Source organism: Oncorhynchus kisutch, linkage group LG16, assembly GCF_002021735.2.
Source record: "Oncorhynchus kisutch isolate 150728-3 linkage group LG16, Okis_V2, whole genome shotgun sequence".
Taxonomy (NCBI): Eukaryota; Metazoa; Chordata; class Actinopteri; order Salmoniformes; family Salmonidae; genus Oncorhynchus; species Oncorhynchus kisutch.
In genome coordinates this window covers 7443771-7467296 of record NC_034189.2, presented here as the reverse complement: position 1 = coordinate 7467296, position 23526 = coordinate 7443771, and the positions used below count along the sequence as shown (strand labels likewise).

At 42.5% G+C, this 23526-nt stretch overlaps 1 protein-coding gene across 1 annotated transcript in view; it reads right to left on the bottom strand.

Annotated features, from left to right (window-relative positions):
• The window catches only part of LOC109885465 (pyruvate carboxylase, mitochondrial), a 290100-nt gene that overhangs the window by 13977 nt on the left and 252597 nt on the right, over positions 1–23526 (bottom strand). Inside the window, exons 12-13 of the mRNA XM_031793063.1 lie at positions 6721–6992; positions 5727–5828 (exon numbers count right to left, since the gene is read on the bottom strand). Coding sequence (XP_031648923.1) covers positions 5727–5828; positions 6721–6992 — 374 coding nt within the window. The remainder of the gene's footprint in view (positions 1–5726; positions 5829–6720; positions 6993–23526) is intronic.

Below are 23526 nucleotides of genomic sequence, written 5' to 3'. Positions count from 1 at the left end.
ACATCTGTAACATGGGTAACATCTGTAACATGGGTGACATGGGTAACATCTGTAACATGGATGACATGGGTAACATCTGTAACATGGGTAACATGGGTAACATGGGTAACATCTGTAACATGGGTAACATCTGTAACATGGGTAACATCTGTAACATCTGTAACATGGGTAACATCTGTAACATGGGTAACATCTGTAACATGGGTAACATCTGTAACATGGGTAACATGGGTAACATGGGTAACATGGGTAACATCTGTAACATGGGTAACATCTGTAACATGGGTAACATCTGTAACATCTGTAACATGGGTAACATCTGTAACATCTGTAACACGGGTAACATCTGTAACATGGGTAACATCTGTAACATGGGTAACATCTGTAACATGGGTAACATGGGTAACATGGGTAACATCTGTAACATGGGTAACATGGGTAACATCTGTAACATCTGTAACATCTGTAACATCTGTAACATGGGTAACATGGGTAACATCTGTAACATGGGTAACATCTGTAACATGGGTAACATGGGTAACATGGGTAACATCTGTAACATGGGTAACATGGGTAACATCTGTAACATGGGTAACATCTGTACATCTGTAACATGGGTAACATCTGTAACATGGGAACATCTGTAACATATGTAATATGGGTAACATGGGTACATCTGTAACATGGGTAACATCTGTAACATGGGTAACATCTGTAACATGGGTAACATCTGTAACATCTGTAACATCTGTAACATGGGTAACATCTGTAACATGGGTAACATCTGTAACATGGTAACATCTGAACATCTGTAACATGGGTAACATGGGTAACATGGGTAACATCTGTAACATGGGTAACATCTGCAACATGGGTAACATCTGTAACATCTGTAACATGGGTAACATGGGTAACATCTGTAACATGGGTACCATCTGTAACATGGGTAACATCTGTAACATGGGTAACATCTGTAACATGGGTAACATGGGTAACATCTGTACATGGGTAACATCTGTAACATGGGTAACATCTGTAACATGGGTAACATCTGTAACATGGGTAACATCTGTAACATGGGTAACATGGGTAACATGGGTAACATCTGTAACATGGGTAACATCTGTAACATGGGTAACATGGGTAACATGGGTAACATGGGTAACATCTGTAACATGGGTAACATCTGTAACATCTGTAACATGGGTAACATCTGTAACATCTGTAACACGGGTAACATCTGTACATGGGTAACATCTGTAACATGGGTAACATGGGTAACATGGGTAACATCTGTAACATGGGTAACATGGGTAACATCTGTAACATGGGTAACATCTGTAACATGGGTAACATCTGTAACATCTGTAACATGGGTAACATCTGTAACATGGGTAACATCCGTAACATGGGTAACTCTGTAACATGGGTAACATGGGTACATGGGTAACATGGGTAACATCTGTAACATGGGTAACATCTGTAACATGGGTAACATCTGTAACATCTGTAACATGGGTAACATCTGTAACATCTGTAACACGGGTAACATCTGTAACATGGGTAACATCTGTAACATGGGTAACATCTGTAACATGGGTAACATGGGTAACATGGGTAACATCTGTAACATGGGTAACATGGGTAACATCTGTAACATCTGTAACATCTGTAACATCTGTAACATGGGTAACATGGGTAACATCTGTAACATGGGTAACATCTGTAACATGGGTAACATGGGTAACATGGGTAACATCTGTAACATGGGTAACATGGGTAACATCTGTAACATGGGTAACATCTGTAACATCTGTAACATGGGTAACATCTGTAACATGGGTAACATCTGTAACATATGTAATATGGGTAACATGGGTAACATCTGTAACATGGGTAACATCTGTAACATGGGTAACATCTGTAACATGGGTAACATCTGTAACATGGGTAACATCTGTAACATCTGTAACATCTGTAACATGGGGAACATCTGTAACATGGGTAACATCTGTACATGGGTAACATCTGTAACATCTGTAACATGGGTAACATGGGTAACATCTGTAACATGGGTACATCTGCAACATGGGTAACATCTGTAACATCTGTAACATGGGTAACATGGGTAACATCTGTAACATGGGTAACATCTGTAACATGGGTAACATCTGTAACATGGGTAACATCTGTAACATGGGGTAACATGGGTAACATGGGTAACATCTGTAACATGGGTAACATCTGTAACATGGGTAACATCTGTAACATGGGTAACATCTGTAACATGGGTAACATCTGTAACATGGGTAACATCTGTAACATGGGTAACAATCTGTAACATGGTAACATGGGTAACATGGGTAACATCTGTAACATCTGTAACATCTGTAACATCTGTAACATGGGTAACATCTATAACACGGGTAACATCTGTAACATGGGTAACATCTTGTAACATGGGTGACATCTGTAACATGGGTAACATCTGTAACATGGGCAACATCTGTAACATGGGTAACATGGGTAACATGGGCAACATCTGTAACATGGGTAACATGGGTAACATGGGTAACATCTGTAACATGGGTAACATCTGTAACATGGGTAACATCTGTAACATGGGTAACATGGGTAACATCTGTAACATGGTAACATCTGTAACATGGGTAACATTGGTAACATGGGTAACATGGGTAACATCTGTAACATGGGCAACATCTGTAACATGGGTAACATCTGTAACATGGGTAACATCTGTAACATGGGCAACATCTGTAACATGGGTAACATCTGTAACACGGGTAACACGGGTAACATCTGTAACATGGGTAACATCTGTAACATGGGTACATGGGTAACATCTGTAACATGGGTAACATCTGTAACATGGGTAACATCTGTAACATGGGTAACATCTGTAACATGGGTAACATCTGTACCATGGGTAACATGGGTAACATCTGTAACATGGGTAACATCTGTAACATGGGCAACATGGGTAACATCTGTAACACGGGTAACATCTGTAACATGGGTAACATCTGTAACATGGGTAACATGGGTAACATCTGTAACATGGGTAACATCTGTAACATCTGTAACATGGGTAACATGGGTAACATCTGTAACATGGGTAACATCTGTAACATCTGTAACATGGGTAACATGGGTAACATCTGTAACATGGGTAACATCTGTAACATCTGTAACATGGGTAACATCTGTAACATGGGTAACATCTGTAACATCTGTAACATGGGTAACATGGGTAACATCTGTAACATCTGTAACATGGGTAACATCTGTAACATGGGTAACATCTGTAACATGGGTAACATCTGTAACATGGGTAACATCTGTAACATGGGTAACATCTGTAACATCTGTAACATGGGTAACATCTGTAACATGGGTAACAGCTGTAACATGGGTAACATGGGTAACATGGGTAACATCTGTAACATCTGTAGCATGGGTAACATCTGTAACATGGGTAACATCTGTAACATGGGTAACATCTGTAACATGGGTAACATGGGTAACATCTGTAACATGGGTAACATCTGTAACATGGGTAACATCTGTAACATGGGTACATCTGTAACATGGGTAACATGGGTAACATCTGTAACATGGGTAACATCTGTAACATGGGTAACATCTGTAACATGGGTAACATCTGTAACATGGGTAACATGGGTAACATCTGTAACATGGGTAACATCTGTAACATCTATAACATGGGTAACATGTGTAACATCTGTAACATGGGTAACATCTGTAACATGGGTAACATCTGTAACATCTGTAACATGGGTAACATCTGTAACATGGGTAACATCTGTAACATCTATAACATGGGTAACATGGGTAACATCTGTAACATGGGTAACATCTGTAACATGGGTAACATCTGTAACATCTGTAACATGGGTAACATCTGTAACATGGGTAACATCTGTAACATCTGTAACATGGGTAACATCTGTAACATGGGTAGCATGGGTAACATCTGTAACATGGGTAACATGGGTAACATCTGTAACATGGGTAACATGGGTAACATCTGTAACATGGGTAACATGGATGACATGGGCAACATCTGTAACATGGGTAACATGGGTAACATGGGTAACATCTGTAACATGGGTAACATGGGTAAAATAAAATAATATGTGTCTTTTTTTTTGATAGCCACCAATGTTGACAGTCCTATGCATAATTCACTATGTTTTCTGACACAGACATGAAGTTGGGTTAAACAATTCATAGAGACATAGAGACATGAGGAAAAAGACCTATCATCCTGTCCCACTGAACCCCCCCCAAAAATTCTAACTTTATTCTGTATTTCATAGGTGGCATTATCAAAGCACATCTCCCATTCCTCGCTTCTCTGCGCTCTGTCTCCTACTGCTCTGTCTCCTACTGCTCTGTCTCCTACTGCTCTGTCTCCTACTGCTCTGTCTCCTACTGCTCTGTCTCCTACTGCTCTGTCTCCTACTGCTCTGTCTCCTACTGCTCTGTCTCCTACTGCTCTGTCTCCTACTGCTCTGTCTCCTACTGCTCTGTCTCCTACTGCTCTGTCTCCTACTGCTGCTCGTATGAGAGCTTCGGTAGAGAATGTGTGATCAACAACGGTATGACAGTAGATATGGATATTTTATACAACAGAGTTGATCCCCACGTTAAGATACCTTGATTTTTAAACTATTTCCTCTCTCCGTCTCCCCGTTTATTCACGAGCTGATCTGCCGTCTGTAGAATCATCAGAGATGGTGACAAATATAGGAGATATCCTGTAATTCATTGAAGGATGTTATCTAGCAAAGCTTTAGCAACTTTGGTTCTTTGACTTTTGTTTGACTGCTGTTACAAAGAGACTATAGTTTATACTCCGGCTGCGCTCCGTGGGTCCTGTAAACACTCTGTGTCGAGATAGCCTTACTGAAATGCGCTGAATTAATTCAGGAACATAATAGCGCTCTGAATTTATGAACAGCCTGTTTCGCTATTGACAACAATGTAACTGATCAAAGATAGTTGCTCTATACTCACTCAATATCAGTTTAATCTGAAATCTTTCCATAGTGGAGCAGCCAAGCCGACAAGGTGGAGCAGCCAACAAGGTGGAGCAGCCGACAAGGTGGAGCAGCCGACAAGGTGGAGCAGCCAACAACGTGGAGCAGCCAACAAGGTGGAGAAGCCAAGCTGACAAGGTGGAGCAGCCAACAAGGTGGAGCTGCCAACAAGGTGGAGCAGCCAAGCCGACGAGGTGGAGCAACCGACAAGGTGACGCAGCCAAGCCGACAAGGTGGAGCAGCCGACAAGGTGGAGCAGCCGACAAGGTGGAGCAGCCAACAAGGTGATGCAGCCGACAAAGTGATGCAGCCAAGCCGACAAGGTAGAGCAGCCAAGCCGACAAGGTGACGCAGCCGACAAGGTGGAGCAGCCAAGCCGACAAAGTGTCACAGCCAAGCCAACAAGGTGACGCAGTGCCCCTCTTATTTGGGGAGAACTCATATCTTGGTTTTAATTAAAGTTAATTAAACTTTAAATGTTTATGCTTCTGATTTTTGTGGTATTTCCTGGGACTCTCAGGATAAATATGAATTATTAATACACATTATTATACCCTACAATACACCTCAAACTGCTCAGCTAGAAAAAAAGAGAGGGCTGTACCAAAGATGCTTAAAAGAAACCAAGATATTACCACCAACCTGAAACTCCTCTGCTATCTTGGGCCCGTCCAAGAAGAGTCGTGTGCTGAGGCAGTCGACGGGACCGAAGCTACCTGTGAATTCCTTGTACTCCTGGAACACCTGAGAGAGAGAGAGAGAGAGAGAGAGAGAGAGAGAGAGAGAGAGAGAGAGAGAGAGGACAGCGAAAAAGGGAATAGAGAGGACACATAGAGATGGTACAGATAGAGAGAACACAGGGAGAACAGAGAGAGAACAGAGAGAAAGACAGAGAGAGAACAGAGAGAGAACACAGAGAGAGAACAGAGAGAGAACAGAGAGAGAACAGAGAGAACAGAGAGAACAGAGAGAGAACAGAGAGAGAACAGAGAGAACAGAGAGAACAGAGAGAGAACAGAGAGAACAGAGAGAAAGACAGAGAGAGAGAGAAAGACAAAGAGAACAGAGAGAAGAGAGAGAAAGACAGAGAGAACAGAGAGAAAGACAGAGAGAAGAGAGAGAGAAGAGAGAGAGAGAACAGAGTGAAAGACAGAGAGAACAGAGAGAAAGACAGAGAGAGAGAAAGACAAAGAGAACAGAGAGAAGAGAGAGAAAGACAGAGAGAACAGAGAGAAAGACAGAGAGAGAGAGAAAGACAGAGAGAACAGAGAGAACAGAGAGAAAGACAGAGAGAACAGAGAGAGAACAGAGAGAGAGAAAGACAGAGAGAGAGAAGGACAGAGAGAACAGAGAGAACAGAGAGAAAGACAGAGAGAACAGAGAGAGAACAGAGAGAACAGAGAGAGAACAGAGAGAGAACAGAGAGAGAACAGAGAGAAAGACAGAGGATAACATGAACATCTATTCTCACTACCATCCGTACCTGAGTCAACAAATCAAGTGTTCGAGTGTGTGTGTGTGTCAAATCAAATCTAGGGATGCCATCTGAGGACGTGGCTAGGGATGCCATCTGAGGACGTGGCTAGGGATGCCGTGTGTGTGTGTGTGTGTGTGTGTAAATATACATATAAAATACCTTGGGATACATGGCCGCTGACATCACATCCTCCTCTGTGATGTCATCGCCGTGCAGCAAACGAAGCCCGGCCTCCAGGGCATCGAAGTCCAGGGGAGGCAGGGTGGCACCAGGACGCCCCTCGATACGGGGGAGGGATTTTAGAACCTGTGAGGGGGGGGAGTGGGGCGGGGAGAGGGGAGACAGCCATCGTAAACACTTCATATTGGTCATCTTTTCTCTTTCGTCGAGTACTTCCTCATCTTCCTCATTCTGCTGCTGTCGTCTACAGTCTCAAGGACATTATGTCTCCTCTTCCTTGGTGGTGTTTAAAAAGAAGAAGAAAAACATCTCTGCAACAACGAAGAAGTGTTATAAGTTGGACATGGTTGCCGTGCCAACGTTAATTAACTGACAGTAGGCCACAAAAAAATTGTGGAAAACAGAAAAATTTAACATTCTATTGTGTTCCAGGAGTTCCACTCAAGTGTTCTAAGAACCTCCGCAGTTCCCCTGTGACGAGTGGCCAGTACAGGACCACCCTTGTTGATAATTGGCTAATTCAATACGTGTGTGTCTGTCTCTGTCACTCTGTCTCTCTGTCTCTCTGTCTCTCTCTGTCTATCTGTCTCTCTCTCTCTCTCTCTCTGTCTCTCTCTCTCTCTGTCTCTCTGTCTCTCTGTCTCTCTGTCTATCTGTCTCTCTCTCTGTCTCTCTCTGTCTCTCTCTCTCTCTCTCTCTCTCTCTCTCTCTCTCTCTCTCACTCTCTCTCTCTCTCTCAATTCAATTCAATTCAAGGGCTTATTGGCATGGGAAACATGTGTTAACATTGCCAAAGCAATTGAGGTAGACAACATACAAAGTGAATATATAAAGTGCAAAACAACAAAAATGAACAGTAAACATTACACATACAGAAGTTTCAAAACAGTAAAGACATTACAAATGTCATATTATATATATATATATACAGTGTTCTAACAATGTACAAATGGCTAAAGGACACAAGATAAAATAAATAAGCATAAATATGGGTTGTATTTACAATGGTGTTTGTTCTTCACTGGTTGCCCTTTTCTCGTGGCAACAGGTCACAAATCTTGCTGCTGTGATGGCACTCACTCACTCTCTCTGTCTCTCTCTCTCTCTCTCTCTCTCTCTCTCTCACACACACAGTAAAGGGAGTCAACTAGGGTTCATATGAAAGAGCGAAAGACAGAAAGTGATAAAGAGAGAGGGAGAGGACGACAGCATATACGGTAGTTTTTGGAAAACCAAGATGGAGTTCAATCGTTGCTCTATATTATGCGCTTTTCTTGAATTTGTTCTAGGAAATTCGTTTGGCAATTAGCCACAAGAGGTTAGCGTATGTTTGAAATAATAACATAACAAAGAGAGTTGATCTATGGGGAAACTCACTCAGGCTTCACTGATTGTCCCTCACTGGGGTATTCTGAGATGGGAACAGTTTTTATCTTTGATGATCTGGGATTAGTACAATCCATGTTTGGACTTTTAAATGAATTATATATTCTTGAAGATATAATTTATAAATGCCTCAAGAGCTTGTGTAAAGTTGTTTTACTCAGAACCCCAAATATATATACAGTGCCTTGCGAAAGTATTCGGCCCCCTTGAACTTTGCGACCTTTTGCCACATTTCAGGCTTCAAACATAAAGATATAAAACTGTATTTTTTTGTGAAGAATCAACAACAAGTGGGACACAATCATGAAGTGGAACGACATTTATTGGATATTTCAAACTTTTTTAACAAATCAAAAACTGAAAAATTGGGCGTGCAAAATTATTCAGCCCCTTTACTTTCAGTGCAGCAAACTCTCTCCAGAAGTTCAGTGAGGATCTCTAAATGATCCAATGGTGACCTAAATGACTAATGATGATAAATACAATCCACCTGTGTGTAATCAAGTCTCCGTATAAATGCACCTGCACTGTGATAGTCTCAGAGGTCCGTTAAAAGCGCAGAGAGCATCATGAAGAACAAGGAACACACCAGGCAGGTCCGAGATACTGTTGTGAAGAAGTTTAAAGCCGGATTTGGATACAAAAAGATTTCCCAAGCTTTAAACATCCCAAGGAGCACTGTGCAAGCGAAAATATTGAAATGGAAGGCGTATCAGACCACTGCAAATCTACCAAGACCTGGCCGTCCCTCTACACTTTCAGCTCATACAAGGAGAAGACTGATCAGAGATACAGCCAAGAGGCCCATGATCACTCTGGATGAACTGCAGAGATCTACAGCTGAGGTGGGAGACTCTGTCCATAGGACAACAATCAGTCGTATATTGCACAAATCTGGCCTTTATGGAAGAGTGGCAAGAAGAAAGCCATTTCTTAAAGATATCCATAAAAAGTGTTGTTTAAAGTTTGCCACAAGCCACCTGGGAGACACACCAAACATGTGGAAGAAGGTGCTCTGGTCAGATGAAACCAAAATTGAACTTTTTGGCAACAATGCAAAACGTTATGTTTGGCGTAAAAGCAACACAGCTCATTACCCTGAACACACCATCCCCACTGTCAAACATGGTGGTGGCAGCATCATGGTTTGGGCCTGATTTTCTTCAGCAGGGACAGGGAAGATGGTTAAAATTGATGGGAAGATGGATGGAGCCAAATACAGGACCATTCTGGAAGAAAACCTGGTGGAGTCTGCAAAAGACCTGAGACTGGGACGGAGATTTGTCTTCCAACAAGACAATGATCCAAAACATAAAGCAAAATCTACAATGGAATGGTTCAAAAATAAACATATCCAGGTGTTAGAATGGCCAAGTCAAAGTCCAGACCTGAATCCAATCGAGAATCTGTGGAAAGAACTGAAAACTGCTGTTCACAAATGCTCTCCATCCAACCTCACTGAGCTCGAGCTGTTTTGCAAGGAGGAATGGGAAAAAAATTCTGTCTCTCGATGTGCAAAACTGATAGAGACATACCCCAAGCGACTTACAGCTGTAATCGCAGCAAAAGGTGGCGCTACAAAGTATTAACTTAAGGGGGCTGAATAATTTTGCACGCCCAATTTTTAAATTTTTGATTTGTTAAAAAAGTTTGAAATATCCAATAAATGTCGTTCCACTTCATGATAGTGTCCCACTTGTTGTTGATTCTTCACAAAAAAATACAGTTTTATATCTTTATGTTTGAAGCCTGAAATGTGGCGAAAGGTCGCAAAATTCAAGGGGGCCGAATACTTTCGCAAAGCACTGTATATATACACTACCCTCCAAAGGTTTGGGGTCACTTTTAAATGTCCTTGTTTTTTAAATCAAATCAAATAAATTGTCCATTAAAATAATATTAAATTAATCAGAAATACTGTGACTTTGTTAATGTTGTAAATGACTATTGTAGCTGGAAACGATTGATTTATAATGGAATATCTACATAGGCGAACAGAGGCCCATTATCAGCAACCATCAGTCCTGTGTTCCATTGACACGTTGTGTTAGCTAATCCAAGTTTATAATTTTAAAAGGCTAATTGATCATTAGAAAACCCTTTTGCAATTATGTTATCACAGCTGAAAACTGTTGTTCTGATTAAAGAAGCAATTAAAACTGGCCTTCTTTAGACTAGTTGAGTGTCTGGAGCATCAGCATTTGTGGGTTCGATTACAGGCTCAAAATGGCCAGAAACAAATAACTTTCTTCCGAAACTCGTCATTCTATTCTTGTTCTGAGAAATGAAGGCTATTCCATGTGAGAAATTGCCAAGAAACTGAAGATCTCGTATAAATTTGTGTACTACTCCCTTCACAGAACAGCACGAACTGGCCCTAACCAGAATAGAAAGAGGAGTGGGAGGCCCCGGTGCACAACTGAGCAAGAGGACAAGTACATTAGAGTGTTTAGTTTGAGAAAACAGACGCCTCAAAAGTCCTCAACTGGCAGCTTCATTAAATAGTATCCGCAAAACACCGGTCTCTACGTCAACAGTGAAGAGGTCGACTCCGGGATGCTGAACATCTAGGGAGAGTTGCAAAGAAAAAGCCATATCTCAGACTGGCCAATAAAAATAATAGATTAAGATGGGCAAAAGAACACAGACACTGGACAGAGGATGATTGTAAAAAAGTGTTATGGACAGTCTCATCTAAGGTTGAGGTGTTCGGATCACAAAGAAGAACATTCGTGAGACGCAGAAAAATATGCTTGAGACGACATCTGTCAAGCATGATGGAGACAATGTGATGGTCTGGGGGTTTGGTGGTGGTAAAGTGGGAGGTTTGTACAGGGTAAAAGGGATCTTGAAGAAGGAAGGCTATCACTCCATTTTGCAACGCCATGCCATACCCTGTGGACAGCTTTTAATTGGAGCCAATTTCCTCCTACAACAGGTCAATGACCCAAAGCACATCTCCAAACTATGCAAGAACTATTTAGGGAAGAAGCAGTCAGCTGGTATTCTGTCTATAATGGAGTGGCCAGCACAGTCACTGGATCTCAACCCTATAGAGCTGTTATGGGAGCAGCTTGACCGTATGGTACATACGAAGTGCCCATCAAGCCAATCCAACTTGTGGGAGGTGCTTCAGGAAGCGTGAGGTGAAATCTCCTCAGATTACCTCAACCAATTGACAACTAGAATGCCAAAGGTCTGCAAGGCTGTAATTGCTGCAAATGGAGGATTCTATATACATTTTACGGGACACAATCTATTTTACGATAGTTATCCTTTGTTTGTTTTTAGTCCCATCTATCTCTGAACACAATCCAGTTATGATTTCTATTTGGCAATAGATATATTTTTTGAACTGTTCGGTTTCACAAAAGTTATATATTTTACAGACAAGGTGTATTTTTACTTATCTTGTTATTAGTTCTACCTTTCAGCTCCACTCAACCCTGAGGTGTGGTGTTACCTTGTTATTAGTTCTACCTTTCAGCTCCACTCAACCCTGAGGTGTGGTGTTACCTTTTTATTAGTTCTACCTTCAGCTCCACTCAACCCTGAGGTGTGGTGTTATCTTGTTATTAGTTCTACCTTTCAGCTCCCCTCAACCCTGAGGTGTGGTGTTATCTTGTTATTAGTTCTACCTTTCAGCTCCACTCAACCCTGAGGTGTGGTGTTATCTTGTTATTAGTTCTACCTTTCAGCTCCACTCAACCCTGAGGTGTGGTGTTACCTTTTTATTAGTTCTACCTTCAGCTCCACTCAACCCTGAGGTGTGGTGTTATCTTGTTATTAGTTCTACCTTTCAGCTCCCCTCAACCCTGAGGTGTGGTGTTATCTTGTTATTAGTTCTACCTTCAGCTCCACTCAACCCTGAGGTGTGGTGTTTTCTCAAAAGTTATAGAACTTTCGATTCTCATAGTTACTAAAGATGGTCTATCCTGGTTGGTTTGTTCCATCCTGCCTGGTTGGTTTGTTCCATCCTGCCTGGTTGGTTTGTTCCATCCTGCCTGGTTGGTTTGTTCCATCCTGCCTGGTTGGTTTGTTCCATCCTGCTTGGTTGGTTTGTTCCATCCTGCCTGGTTGGTTTGTTCTATCCTGGTTGGTTTGTTCCATCCTGCCTGGTTGGTTTGTTCTATCCTGGTTGGTTTGTTCCATCCTGCCTGGTTGGTTTGTTCTATCCTGGTTGGTTTGTTCCATCCTGCCTGGTTGGTTTGTTCTATCCTGGTTGGTTTGTTCCATCCTGCTTGGTTGGTTTGTTCCATCCTGCCTGGTTGGTTTGTTCCATCCTGCCTGGTTGGTTTGCTCCATCCTGCGTGGTTGGTTTGCTCCATCCTGCCTGGTTAGTTTGTTCCATCCTGGTTGGTTGGTTTGTTCCATCCTGCCTGGTTGGTTTGCTCCATCCTGCCTGGTTGGTTTGCTCCATCCTGCCTGGTTGGTTTGCTCCATCCTGGTTGGTTGGTTTGTTCCATCCTGCCTGGTTGGTTTGTTCCTTCCTGCCTGGTTGGTTTGTTCCATCCTGCCTGGTTGGTTTGTTCCTTCCTGCCTGGTTGGTTTGTTCCATCCTGCCTGGTTGGTTTGTTCCATCCTGCCTGGTTGGTTTGTTCCATCCTGCCTGGTTGGTTTGTTCCATCCTGCCTGGTTGGTTTGTTCCATCCTGCTTGGTTGGTTTGTTCCATCCTGCCTGGTTGGTTTGTTCTATCCTGGTTGGTTTGTTCCATCCTGCCTGGTTGGTTTGTTCCATCCTGCCTGGTTGGTTTGTTCTATCCTGGTTGGTTTGTTCCATCCTGCTTGGTTGGTTTGTTCCATCCTGCCTGGTTGGTTTGTTCCATCCTGCCTGGTTGGTTTGCTCCATCCTGCGTGGTTGGTTTGCTCCATCCTGCCTGGTTTGTTTGCTCCAACCTGCCTGGTTGGTTTGTTCCATCCTGCCTGGTAGCTTTGCTCCATCCTCCTGGTTGGCTACTCTGGTTATTTTGCTCTCATCAACCTCTGTTAGAGGAGCATGCTGCCTCTCTCTGCACCATAGGCGATATTCCACCCAAACTCTGTTAGCCATGGTCTCTCAAACCCTGTTCCTGCAGCTACCTGCTTCTTCATTTGGGAGATCAAGTTAAATATTTTCGGGAACATCAATAGTAACATGTTTTCACAACAAAACATGTTTAATTAAAGTTTTGACAGCCCTTCTCTCTGTTCTGGAGAAAGGAAGGAAGGAGAGAGAGGAGGAGATGGAAACACAGGGTACTGAGAAAATTCTGTAGTTAAAACCTGTTGAGTGTAGGGGGCAGTATTTTGATGTTTGGATGAAAAACGTACCCAAATTAAACTGCCTATTTCTCAGGCCCAGAAGCTAGAATATGCATATAATTGTCAGATTAGGAGAGAAAACACTCTAAAGTTTCCAAAACTATCAGAAATATTGTCTGTGAGTATAACAGAACTGATATCGCAAGTGAAAACCTGAGGATAATCCAACTAGGAAGTGCCTCTTATTTTGAAAGCTCCCTGTTCCATTGCATGCCTTCCCTCCATTTAACTTCTTAAGTTGTAGTGTGCAGCATTTTCACTTTTAGATAAATAGCTTGCCCAATTTCAACTTCCTGCTACTCATGCCAAGAATATTAGATATGCATATTATTAGTAGATTTGGAAAGAAATCACTCTGAAGGTTCTAAAACTGTTTGAATCATGTCTGTGAGTATAACAGAACTTATGTAGCAGGAAAAACCCTGAATGCTAACCGTTCAGATTTTAGTTTTTAGGTCTCTGTCTGTTCAGTGAGTCTCATTGGAAAACAACATTTCTTAGGAACTTGTTTTCAGTTCCTACCACTTCCACTGGATGTCACCAGTCTTTGGAATTTGGTTGAGGTTATTCCTTTGTACAATGAAGAAGTACGGCCATCTAGGAACTGCGTAACACTGTTGAGAGTTGCGCAAGACTTGAAAAGTAGCTTGGTTTGTTGTCTTCCTGTATTGAACACAGATCGACCCGTCTTCAATTAGATCAATTATTAACGTTTAAAAATACCTAAAGTTGTATTACAAAAGTACTTTGAAATGTTTTGGCAAAGTTTACAGGCAACTTTTTAAATATTTTGTAGTGACGTTGCGCAATTTGGAAGCTGTTTTTTTCTGGGTCAAAGCGCCAAATAAATGGACATTTTGGATATATATGGACGGAATTAATCGAACAAAAGGACCAATTGTGATGTATATGGGACACATCGGAGTGCCAACAAAAGAAGCTTGTCAAAGGTAAGGCATGTTTTATATTTTATTGCTGCGTTTTGTGTAGCGCCTGCAGGGTTGAAATATGCTTCCCTCTTTGTTTACTGTTGTGCTATCATCAGATAATAGCTTGTTATGTTTGCCGAAAAGCCTTTTTAAAATCTGACTTGTTGGCTGGATTCACAACGAGTGTGGTTTAATTTAGTATCTTACATGTGTGATTTAATGAAGGTTTGGTTTTTAGATCATTTTATTTGAATTTGCCACGCTGCATTTCCCTGGCTTTTGGCCAGCTTCCCCTATACCATAAGAAGTTAAAGGGATAGCAACCAGATTCCTTTCCCTATGGCTTCCACATGGTGTGAACAGTCTTTAGACATAGTTTCAGCCTTTTATTCTGAAAAATGAGCGAGAACGATCACTTCGCTACAGTGGATGGCTGAGTGCCAGCAGAGTTTTGCATGCGCAACAGCTTGGAGCAGATATTTTCTCTCTCTCTTCAATTGAAAAAGCTACCGTCCGGTTGAAATATTATCGATTATTTATTGTAAAAACAACCTGAGGATTGATTATAAAAATTGTTTGACGTGTTTCTACGAACTTTACAGATACTATTTGGAATTTTCACTCAAGCCTGTGGATTACTGAACAAACGCGCCAAACAAATGGAGGTATTTTGGATATAAAAATTATCTTTATGGAACAAAAGGAACATTTATTGTGTAACTGGGAGTCTCGTGAGTGCAAACATCCAAAGATCATCAAAGGTGAGCGATTCATTTGATTACTTTTCTGACTTTCGTGACCAATCTACTTTGCTGCTAGCTGTTTGTAATGTTTTGCCTACTGAGAGAAATGTCCTGTTACATAAACGCTTGGTTTGCTTTCGCTGTAAAGCTTTTTTGAAATCTGACACGCCAGGTGGATTAACAACAAGCTAAGCTGTGTCTTGCTATATTGCACTTGTGATTTCATGAAATTAAATATTTTTTGTAATTTCATTTGAATTTGACGGTAACGGGATGGTGTTCTTCAGGAATTAAAGGAATGAAGGAGAGAGAGGGGGAGTTGGAAACACGGTACTGAGATATTCTGTAGTTAAAAAGGAATAAAGGAGAGAGAGGGGGAGTTGGAAACACGGTACTGAGATATTCTGTAGTTAAAAAGGAATAAAGGAGAGAGAGGGGGAGTTGGAAACACACAGCACTGAGATATTCTGTAGTTAAAGGAATGAGTCAACCTATAAATGAACTCTGTAAGCCTCCACAATCAATGAACCAACAATATGGCCTAGGGCTTTACGTTGTCTCCCAGACTCATGGAAAGAAAGTTTGGAGCGTCAGGCAACTAGTCCATCCAGGATGCATAATAATACAATCAGCACTTAAAAGGCCAGACCAATTATGTACCAAAAAAACTCTTAAATCAGTTTTGTTTGATATTTTCAGCCTTGCGTAATATGCCGTAGGCTATGTATTGAATAATGGCACAATCATTATTTTAATGATAAGAATTTGTTCTTTAACTGACTTGCCTAGTTAAATAAAGGTTCAATAAAAAAATGTAATAGAAAACATTTAAATGCATAAGCTCTAATATGCATATGGCTGTTTTGTATTTTAATCATCACCAGCTGTCCATTTCATTGTCTGAAGACGTTCAAACAACATCCACAACGACGATGTTTTCCACATCAGTTTCAACCTGCTGTTGGAACGTCTTTCTCCAAATTGATCAATCACAGTGAGGAGAAGTGTAATAGCAGGATACTATTTCAATGATACGTTTTTTTGTGTGGTGATTAATTGTTTACATTGATGTCGGAGTGGTTAGAAGGACAATAGAGCCCTGATGGTAGTTAGAGCCCTGAGTATCAGGCCATTAGGAACTGATGGTCGTTAGAATCCTGAGTACCCGTCCATTAGGACCTGGTGGTCGTTAGAGCCCTGAATACCAGGCCATTAGGAACTGATGGTCGTTAGAGCCCTGAGCAGACCATTAGGACCCGATGGTAGTTAGAGCCTTGAGTATCAGACCATTAGGACCTGATGGTAGTTAGATCCCTGAGTACCAGACCATTAGGACCCAATGGTAGTTAGAGCCCTGAGTACCAGGCCATTCAAACCTGATGGTAATTAGAGCCCTGAGTACCAGGCCATTAGGAACTGATGGTAGTTAGAGCCCTGAGTACCAGACAATTAGGAACTGATGGTAGTTAGAGCCCTGAGTACCAGACCATTAGGACCTGGTATTCATTAGAGAGTTGGGTAGTACCAACGCGTGTCCTGAGTGCAGAAGGAGATTACCTAGTCTCAACGGTAATATATCATTTTACTGCAGTCATTACTCATGAGTGCCGGTGTGGTGATAATACAGTCACTGCAAAAATCTCTGTGTGTGAAGACTGAAAAGACTGAAAAGATTTGTCATTGGTCCCCAGGCACTCAAAAAGTTCTACAGCTGCACCATCAAGAGCATTCTGACCGGTTGCATCACCGCCTGATAAGGCAACCATCATCATCAGTAAGGCGGTCTCTCTACAGAGAGTAGTGCGTACGTCCCAGTACATAACTGGGGCCAAGCTTCCTGTCATCCAGGACCTATGTAATAGGCAGTGTCAGAGGAAGGCAGAAAAAATTGTCAGAGACTCCAGTCACCCAAGTTATAGACTGTTCTTTCTGCTACTGCACGGCAAGCAGTACCGGAGCGCCAAGTCTAGGAACAAAAGGCTCCTTAACAGCTTCTACCCCCCAAGCCATAAGACTGCTAAACAATTAATCAATCTGTACCCCCTGTATATAGTCTCCACATTGTCTCTGTACCGGTAACCCCTGTATCTAGTCTCCACATTGACTCTGTACCAGTACCCCCTGTATATAGCCTCCACATTGTCTCTGTACCAGTAACCCCTGTATCTAGTCTCCACATTGACTCTGTACCAGTACCCCCTGTATATAGCCTCCACATTGTCTCTGTACCAGTAACCCCTGTATCTAGTCTCCACATTGACTCTGTACCAGTACCCCCTGTATATAGCCTCCACATTGTCTCTGTACCAGTAACCCCTGTATCTAGTCTCCACATTGACTCTGTACCAGTACCTTCTGTATATAGCCTCCACATTGTCTCTGTACCAGTAGCCCCTGTATATAGGCTCCAAATAAAATTTGATTTGATTTGACATTGACTCTGTACCGTAACACCATGTATATAGCCTCCACATTGACTCTGTACCGTAACACCCTGTATATAGGCTCCACATTGACTCTGTACCGTAACACCCTGTATAAAGCCTCCACATTGACTCTGTACCGGTACACCCTGTATATAGCCTCCACATTGACTCTGTACCGTAATACCCTGTATATAGTCTCCACATTGACTCTGTACCGTAACACCCTGTATATAGCCTTCTCATTGACTCTGTACCGTAACACCCTATATATATAGTCTCCACATTGACTCTGTACCCCCTGTATATAGCCTCCACATTGACTCTTTACCGTAACACCCTGTATATAGCCTCCACATTGACTCTGTACCCCCTGTATATAGCCTCCACATTGACTCTTTACCGTAACACCCTGTATATAGCCTCCACATTGACTCTGTACCCCCTGTATATAGCCTCCACATTGACTCTGTACCGTAACACCCTGTATATAGCCTCCACATTAACTCTGTACCGTAACACCCTGTATATAGCCTCCACATTGACTCTGTACCCCCTGTATATAGCCTCCACATTGACTCTGTACCGTAACACCCCGCATATAGCCTCCACATTGACTCTGTACCGTAACACCCTGTATATAGCCTCCACATTGACTCTGTACCGTAACACCCTGTATATAGCCTCCACATTGACTCTGTACCGTAATACCCTGTATATAGCCTCCACATTGACTCTGTACCGTAACACCCTGTATATAGCCTCCACATTAACTCTGTACCGTAACACCCTGTATATAGCCTCCACATTGACTCTGTACCGTAACACCCTGTATATAGCCTCCACATTAACTCTGTACCGTAACACCCTGTATATAGCCTCCACATTGACTCTGTACCCCCTGTATATAGCCTCCACATTGACTCTGTACCGTAACACCCCGTATATAGCCTCCACATTGACTCTGTACCGTAACACCCTGTATATAGCCTCCACATTGACTCTGTACCGTAACACCCTGTATATAGCCTCCACATTGACTCTGTACCGTAATACCCTGTATATAGCCTCCACATTGACTCTGTACCGTAATACCCTGTATATAGCCTCCACATTGACTCTGTACCGTAACACCCTGTATATAGCCTCCACATTGACTCTGTACCGTAACACCCTGTATATAGCCTCCACATTGACTCTGTACCGTAACACCCTGTATATAGCCTCCACATTGACTCTGTACCGTAACACCCTGTATATAGCCTCCACATTGACTCTGTACCGTAATACCCTGTATATAGCCTCCACATTGACTCTGTACCGTAATACCCTGTATATAGCCTCCACATTGACTCTGTACCGTAACACCCTGTATATAGCCTCCACATTGACTCTGTACCGTAACACCCTGTATATAGCCTCCACATTGACTCTGTACCGTAACACCCCGTATATAGCCTCCACATTGACTCTGTAACGTAACACCCTGTATATAGCCTCCACATTGACTCTGTACCGTAACACCCTGTATATAGCCTCCACATTGACTCTGTACCGTAATACCCTGTATATAGCCTCCACATTGACTCTGTACCGTAATACCCTGTATATAGCCTCCACATTGACTCTGTACCGTAACACCCTGTATATAGCCTCCACATTGACTCTGTACCGTAATACCCTGTATATAGCCTCCACATTGACTCTGTACCGTAACACCCTGTATATAGCCTCCACATTGACTCTGTACCGTAACACCCTGTATATAGCCTCCACATTGACTCTGTACCATAACACCCTGTATATAGCCTCCACATTGACTCTGTACCGTAATACCCTGTATATAGCCTCCACATTGACTCTGTACCGTAACACCCTGTATATAGCCTCCACATTGACTCTGTACCGTAACACCCTGTATATAGCCTCCACATTGACTCTGTACCGTAACACCCTGTATATAGCCTCCACATTGACTCTGTACCGGTACCCCCCTGTATATAGCCTCCACATTGACTCTGTAACGGTACCCACTGTATATAGCCTCCACATTGACTCTGTACCGTAATACCCTGTATATAGCCTCCACATTGACTCTGTACCGTAACACCCTGTATATAGCCTCCACATTGACTCTGTACCGTAACACCCTGTATATAGCCTCCACATTGACTCTGTACCGTAACACCCTGTATATAGCCTCCACATTGACTCTGTACCGTAATACCCTGTATATAGCCTCCACATTGACTCTGTACCGTAACACCCTGTATATAGCCTCCACATTGACTCTGTACCGTAACACCCTGTATATAGCCTCCACATTGACTCTGTACCGTAACACCCTGTATATAGCCTCCACATTGACTCTGTACCGTAATACCCTGTATATAGCCTCCACATTGACTCTGTACCGTAACACCCTGTATATAGCCTCCTCATTGACTCTGTACCGTAACACCCTGTATATAGCCTCCACATTGACTCTGTACCGGTACCCCCTGTATATAGCCTCCACATTGACTCTGTACCGTAACACCCTGTATATAGCCTCCACATTGACTCTGTACCGGTACCCCCTGTATATAGCCTCCACATTGACTCTGTACCGGTACCCCCTGTATATAGCCTCCACATTGACTCTGTACCGTAACACCCTGTATATAGCCTCCACATTGACTCTGTACCGTAACACCCTGTATATAGCCTCCACATTGACTCTGTACCGTAATACCCTGTATATAGCCTCCACATTGACTCTGTACCGTAACACCCTGTATATAGCCTCCACATTGACTCTGTACCGTAACACCCTGTATATAGCCTCCACATTGATATTTTATTGTGTTACTTTTTTATGCTTTTCTACTTTAGTTTATTTGGTTAATATTTTCTTAAGGTCCATTTCCCTGAATTTCCTGACTGATGTGCCCAAAGTAAGCTGCCTCTTACTCCCAGAAGCCAGGATATATACAATATAGACAATATACACTGCTCAAAAAAATAAAGGGAACACTGAAATAACACATCCTAGATCTGAATGAATGAACTATTCTTATTAAATACTTTTTTCTTTACATAGTTGAATGTGCTGACAACAAAATCACACACAAATTATCAATGGAAATCAAATTTATCAACCCATGGAGGTCTGGATTTGGAGTCACACTCAAAATTAAAGTGGAAAACCACACTACAGGCTGATCCAACTTTGATGTAATGTCCTTAAAATAAGTCAAAATGAGGCTCAGTAGTGTGTGTGGCCTCCACTTGCCTGTATGACCTCCCTACAACGCCTGGGCATGCTCCTGATGAGGTGGCGGATGGTCTCCTGAGGGATCTCCTCCCAGACCTGGACTAAAGCATCTGCCAACTCCTGGACAGTCTGTGGTGCAACGTGGCGTTGGTGGATGGAGCGAGACATGATGTCCCAGATGTGCTCAATTGGATTGAGGTCTGGGGAACGGGCGGGCCAGTCCATAGCATCAATGCCTTCCTCTTGCAGGAACTGCTGACACACTCCAGCCACATGACGTCTAGCATTGTCTTGCATTAGGAGGAACCCAGGACCAACCACACCAGCATATGATCTCACAAGGGGTCTGAGGATCTCATCTCAGTACCTAATGGCAGTCAGGCTACCTCTGGCGAGCACATGGAGGGCTGTGCGGCCCCCAAAGAAATGCCACCCAACACCATGACTGACCCACCACTAAACCGGTCATGCTGGAGGATGTTGCAGGCAACAGAACATTCTCCACGGCATCTCCAGACTCTGTTAAGTCTGTCACGTGCTCAGTGTGAACCTGCTTTCATCTGTGAAGAGCACAGGGCACCAGTGGCGAATTTACCAATCTTGGTGTTCTCTGGCAAATGCCAAACGTCCTGCACGGTGTTGGGCTGTAAGCTCAACCCTCACCTGTGGACGTCGGGCCCTCATACCACCCTCATGGAGTCTGTTTCTGACCGTTTGAGCAGACACATGCACATTTGTGGCCTGCTGGAGGTCATTTTGCAGGGCTCTGGCAGTGCTCCTCCTTGCACAAATGCGGAGGTAGCGGTCCTGCTGCTGGGTTGTTGCCCTCCTACGGCCTCCTCTACGTCTCCTGATGTACTAGCCTGTCTCCTGGTAGCGCCTCCATGCTCTGGACACTACGCTGACAGACACAGCAAACCTTCTTGCCACAGCTCACATTGATGTGCCATCCTGCATGAGCTGCAGTACCTGAGCCACTTGTGTGGGTTGTAGACTCCGTCTCATGCTACCACTAGAGTGAAAGCACCGCCAGCATTCAAAAGTGTCCAAAACATCAGCCAGGAAGCATAGTAACTGAGAAGTGGTCTGTGGTCACCAGCTGCAGAACCACTCCTTTATTGGGGGTGTCTTGCTAATTGCCTATAATTTCCACCTGTTGTCTATTCCATTTGCACAACAGCATATGAAATTGATTGTCAATCGGTATAACACAATTGTTATCGCCGGTGCAAATCCAAAGAACAACCAACTGGAATTATTATATATTTTTTAGCTCTTATAATGGAAAGCTATGGGTCCTATGTAATTCCAGTTTCCAGATTGCAATTCCTATGGCTTCCACATAGATTTCAACAGTCTTTGTTCATTGTTTCAGGCTTATTTCTTCAAAAACGAGCAATAATTTGAAGTTTGAAACAAAATCATTTGAAGTTTGAAACAAAATCATTTGAAGTTTGAAATAAAATCATTTGAAGTTTTTGTAGGAAGAGTCCCGGTACAATATCAGTCTGTTTGCCACGAAGAGGACGTGCGCTTAAAATGTTTTATTTTTTATTAAACATACTTCTATTAATAAACATGTATTCTAGTTTATTTACAGTTTAGAGGATTAAATAGAAACGTAGTTTGACTTGTTTGAACAAAAGTTTAGCGGTAGCTTTTTGGACTCCCTTGTCTGCATGTTAAACGAGTTGATAACTGAAATCGATGGCGCCAACTAAACTGACTTTTTGGGATATAAAGAAGGATTTGATCTAACGAAACGACCATTCGTGTTGTAGCTGGGACCCTTTGGATTGCAAACAGAGGAAGATTTTCAAAAGTAAGTGATTTTATTTAATCTCTATTTGTGATTTTATGAAGCCTGTGTTGGTTGAAAAATATGTTAACATGAAGCGCTGTCCTCAGACAATCGCACGGTATGCTTTCGCTGTAAAGCCTATTGTAAAACAGAAAACGCAGTTTTAACAGATTAAGCAGATTAACAACAATTTAAGCTTTTATACTTTTTGTTCATAAATGTTTAATATTACGATAATATTTATTTGAAATGCGAGCCCTCCAATTTCACCAGATGTTGTTGACTGGTGTCCCGCTAGCGAGAGAAAGTCTCAGTAAAGCTCTACGTTAGTTAGTATATAAAGCTATATGTGTTTCTGAAGTCTCAGTAGAGCTCTAAGTTAGTTAGTACATAAAGCTATATGTGTTTCTGAAGTCTCAGTAGAGCTCTAAGTTAGTTAGTACATAAAGCTATATGTGTTTCTGAAGTCTCAGTCGAGCTCTAAGTTAGTAAGTATATAAAGCTATATGTGTTTCTGAAGTCTCAGTAGAGCTCTAAGTTAGTAAGTATATAAAGCTATATGTGTTTCTGAAGTCTCAGTAGAGCTCTAAGTTAGTAAGTATATAAAGCTATATGTGTTTGTGAAATCACCCTACATTATGTTCCCAATACAAACACCTCCAGTTCCCCTACTGTGCCCCCCTAGTCATGGTGTGTGTGTGTGTGTGTATGTGTGTGTGTGTGTGTGTGTGTGTGTGTGTGTGTGTGTGTCTGGGGGGACGCCGCAGCAGACACACAACGTTTGTTATTTTCTTCTGTGACTGGAGGCAACTGCTTCTCTCAGGAGATGGAGAGAGGGAGAGAGGGAGAGAGGGAGGGAGAGAAGGAGAGAGGGAGAGAGGGAGAGAGGGAGAGAGGGAGACAGGGGGGGAGGGAGGGGAGGAGGGAGGGAGGGAGGGAGGGAGGG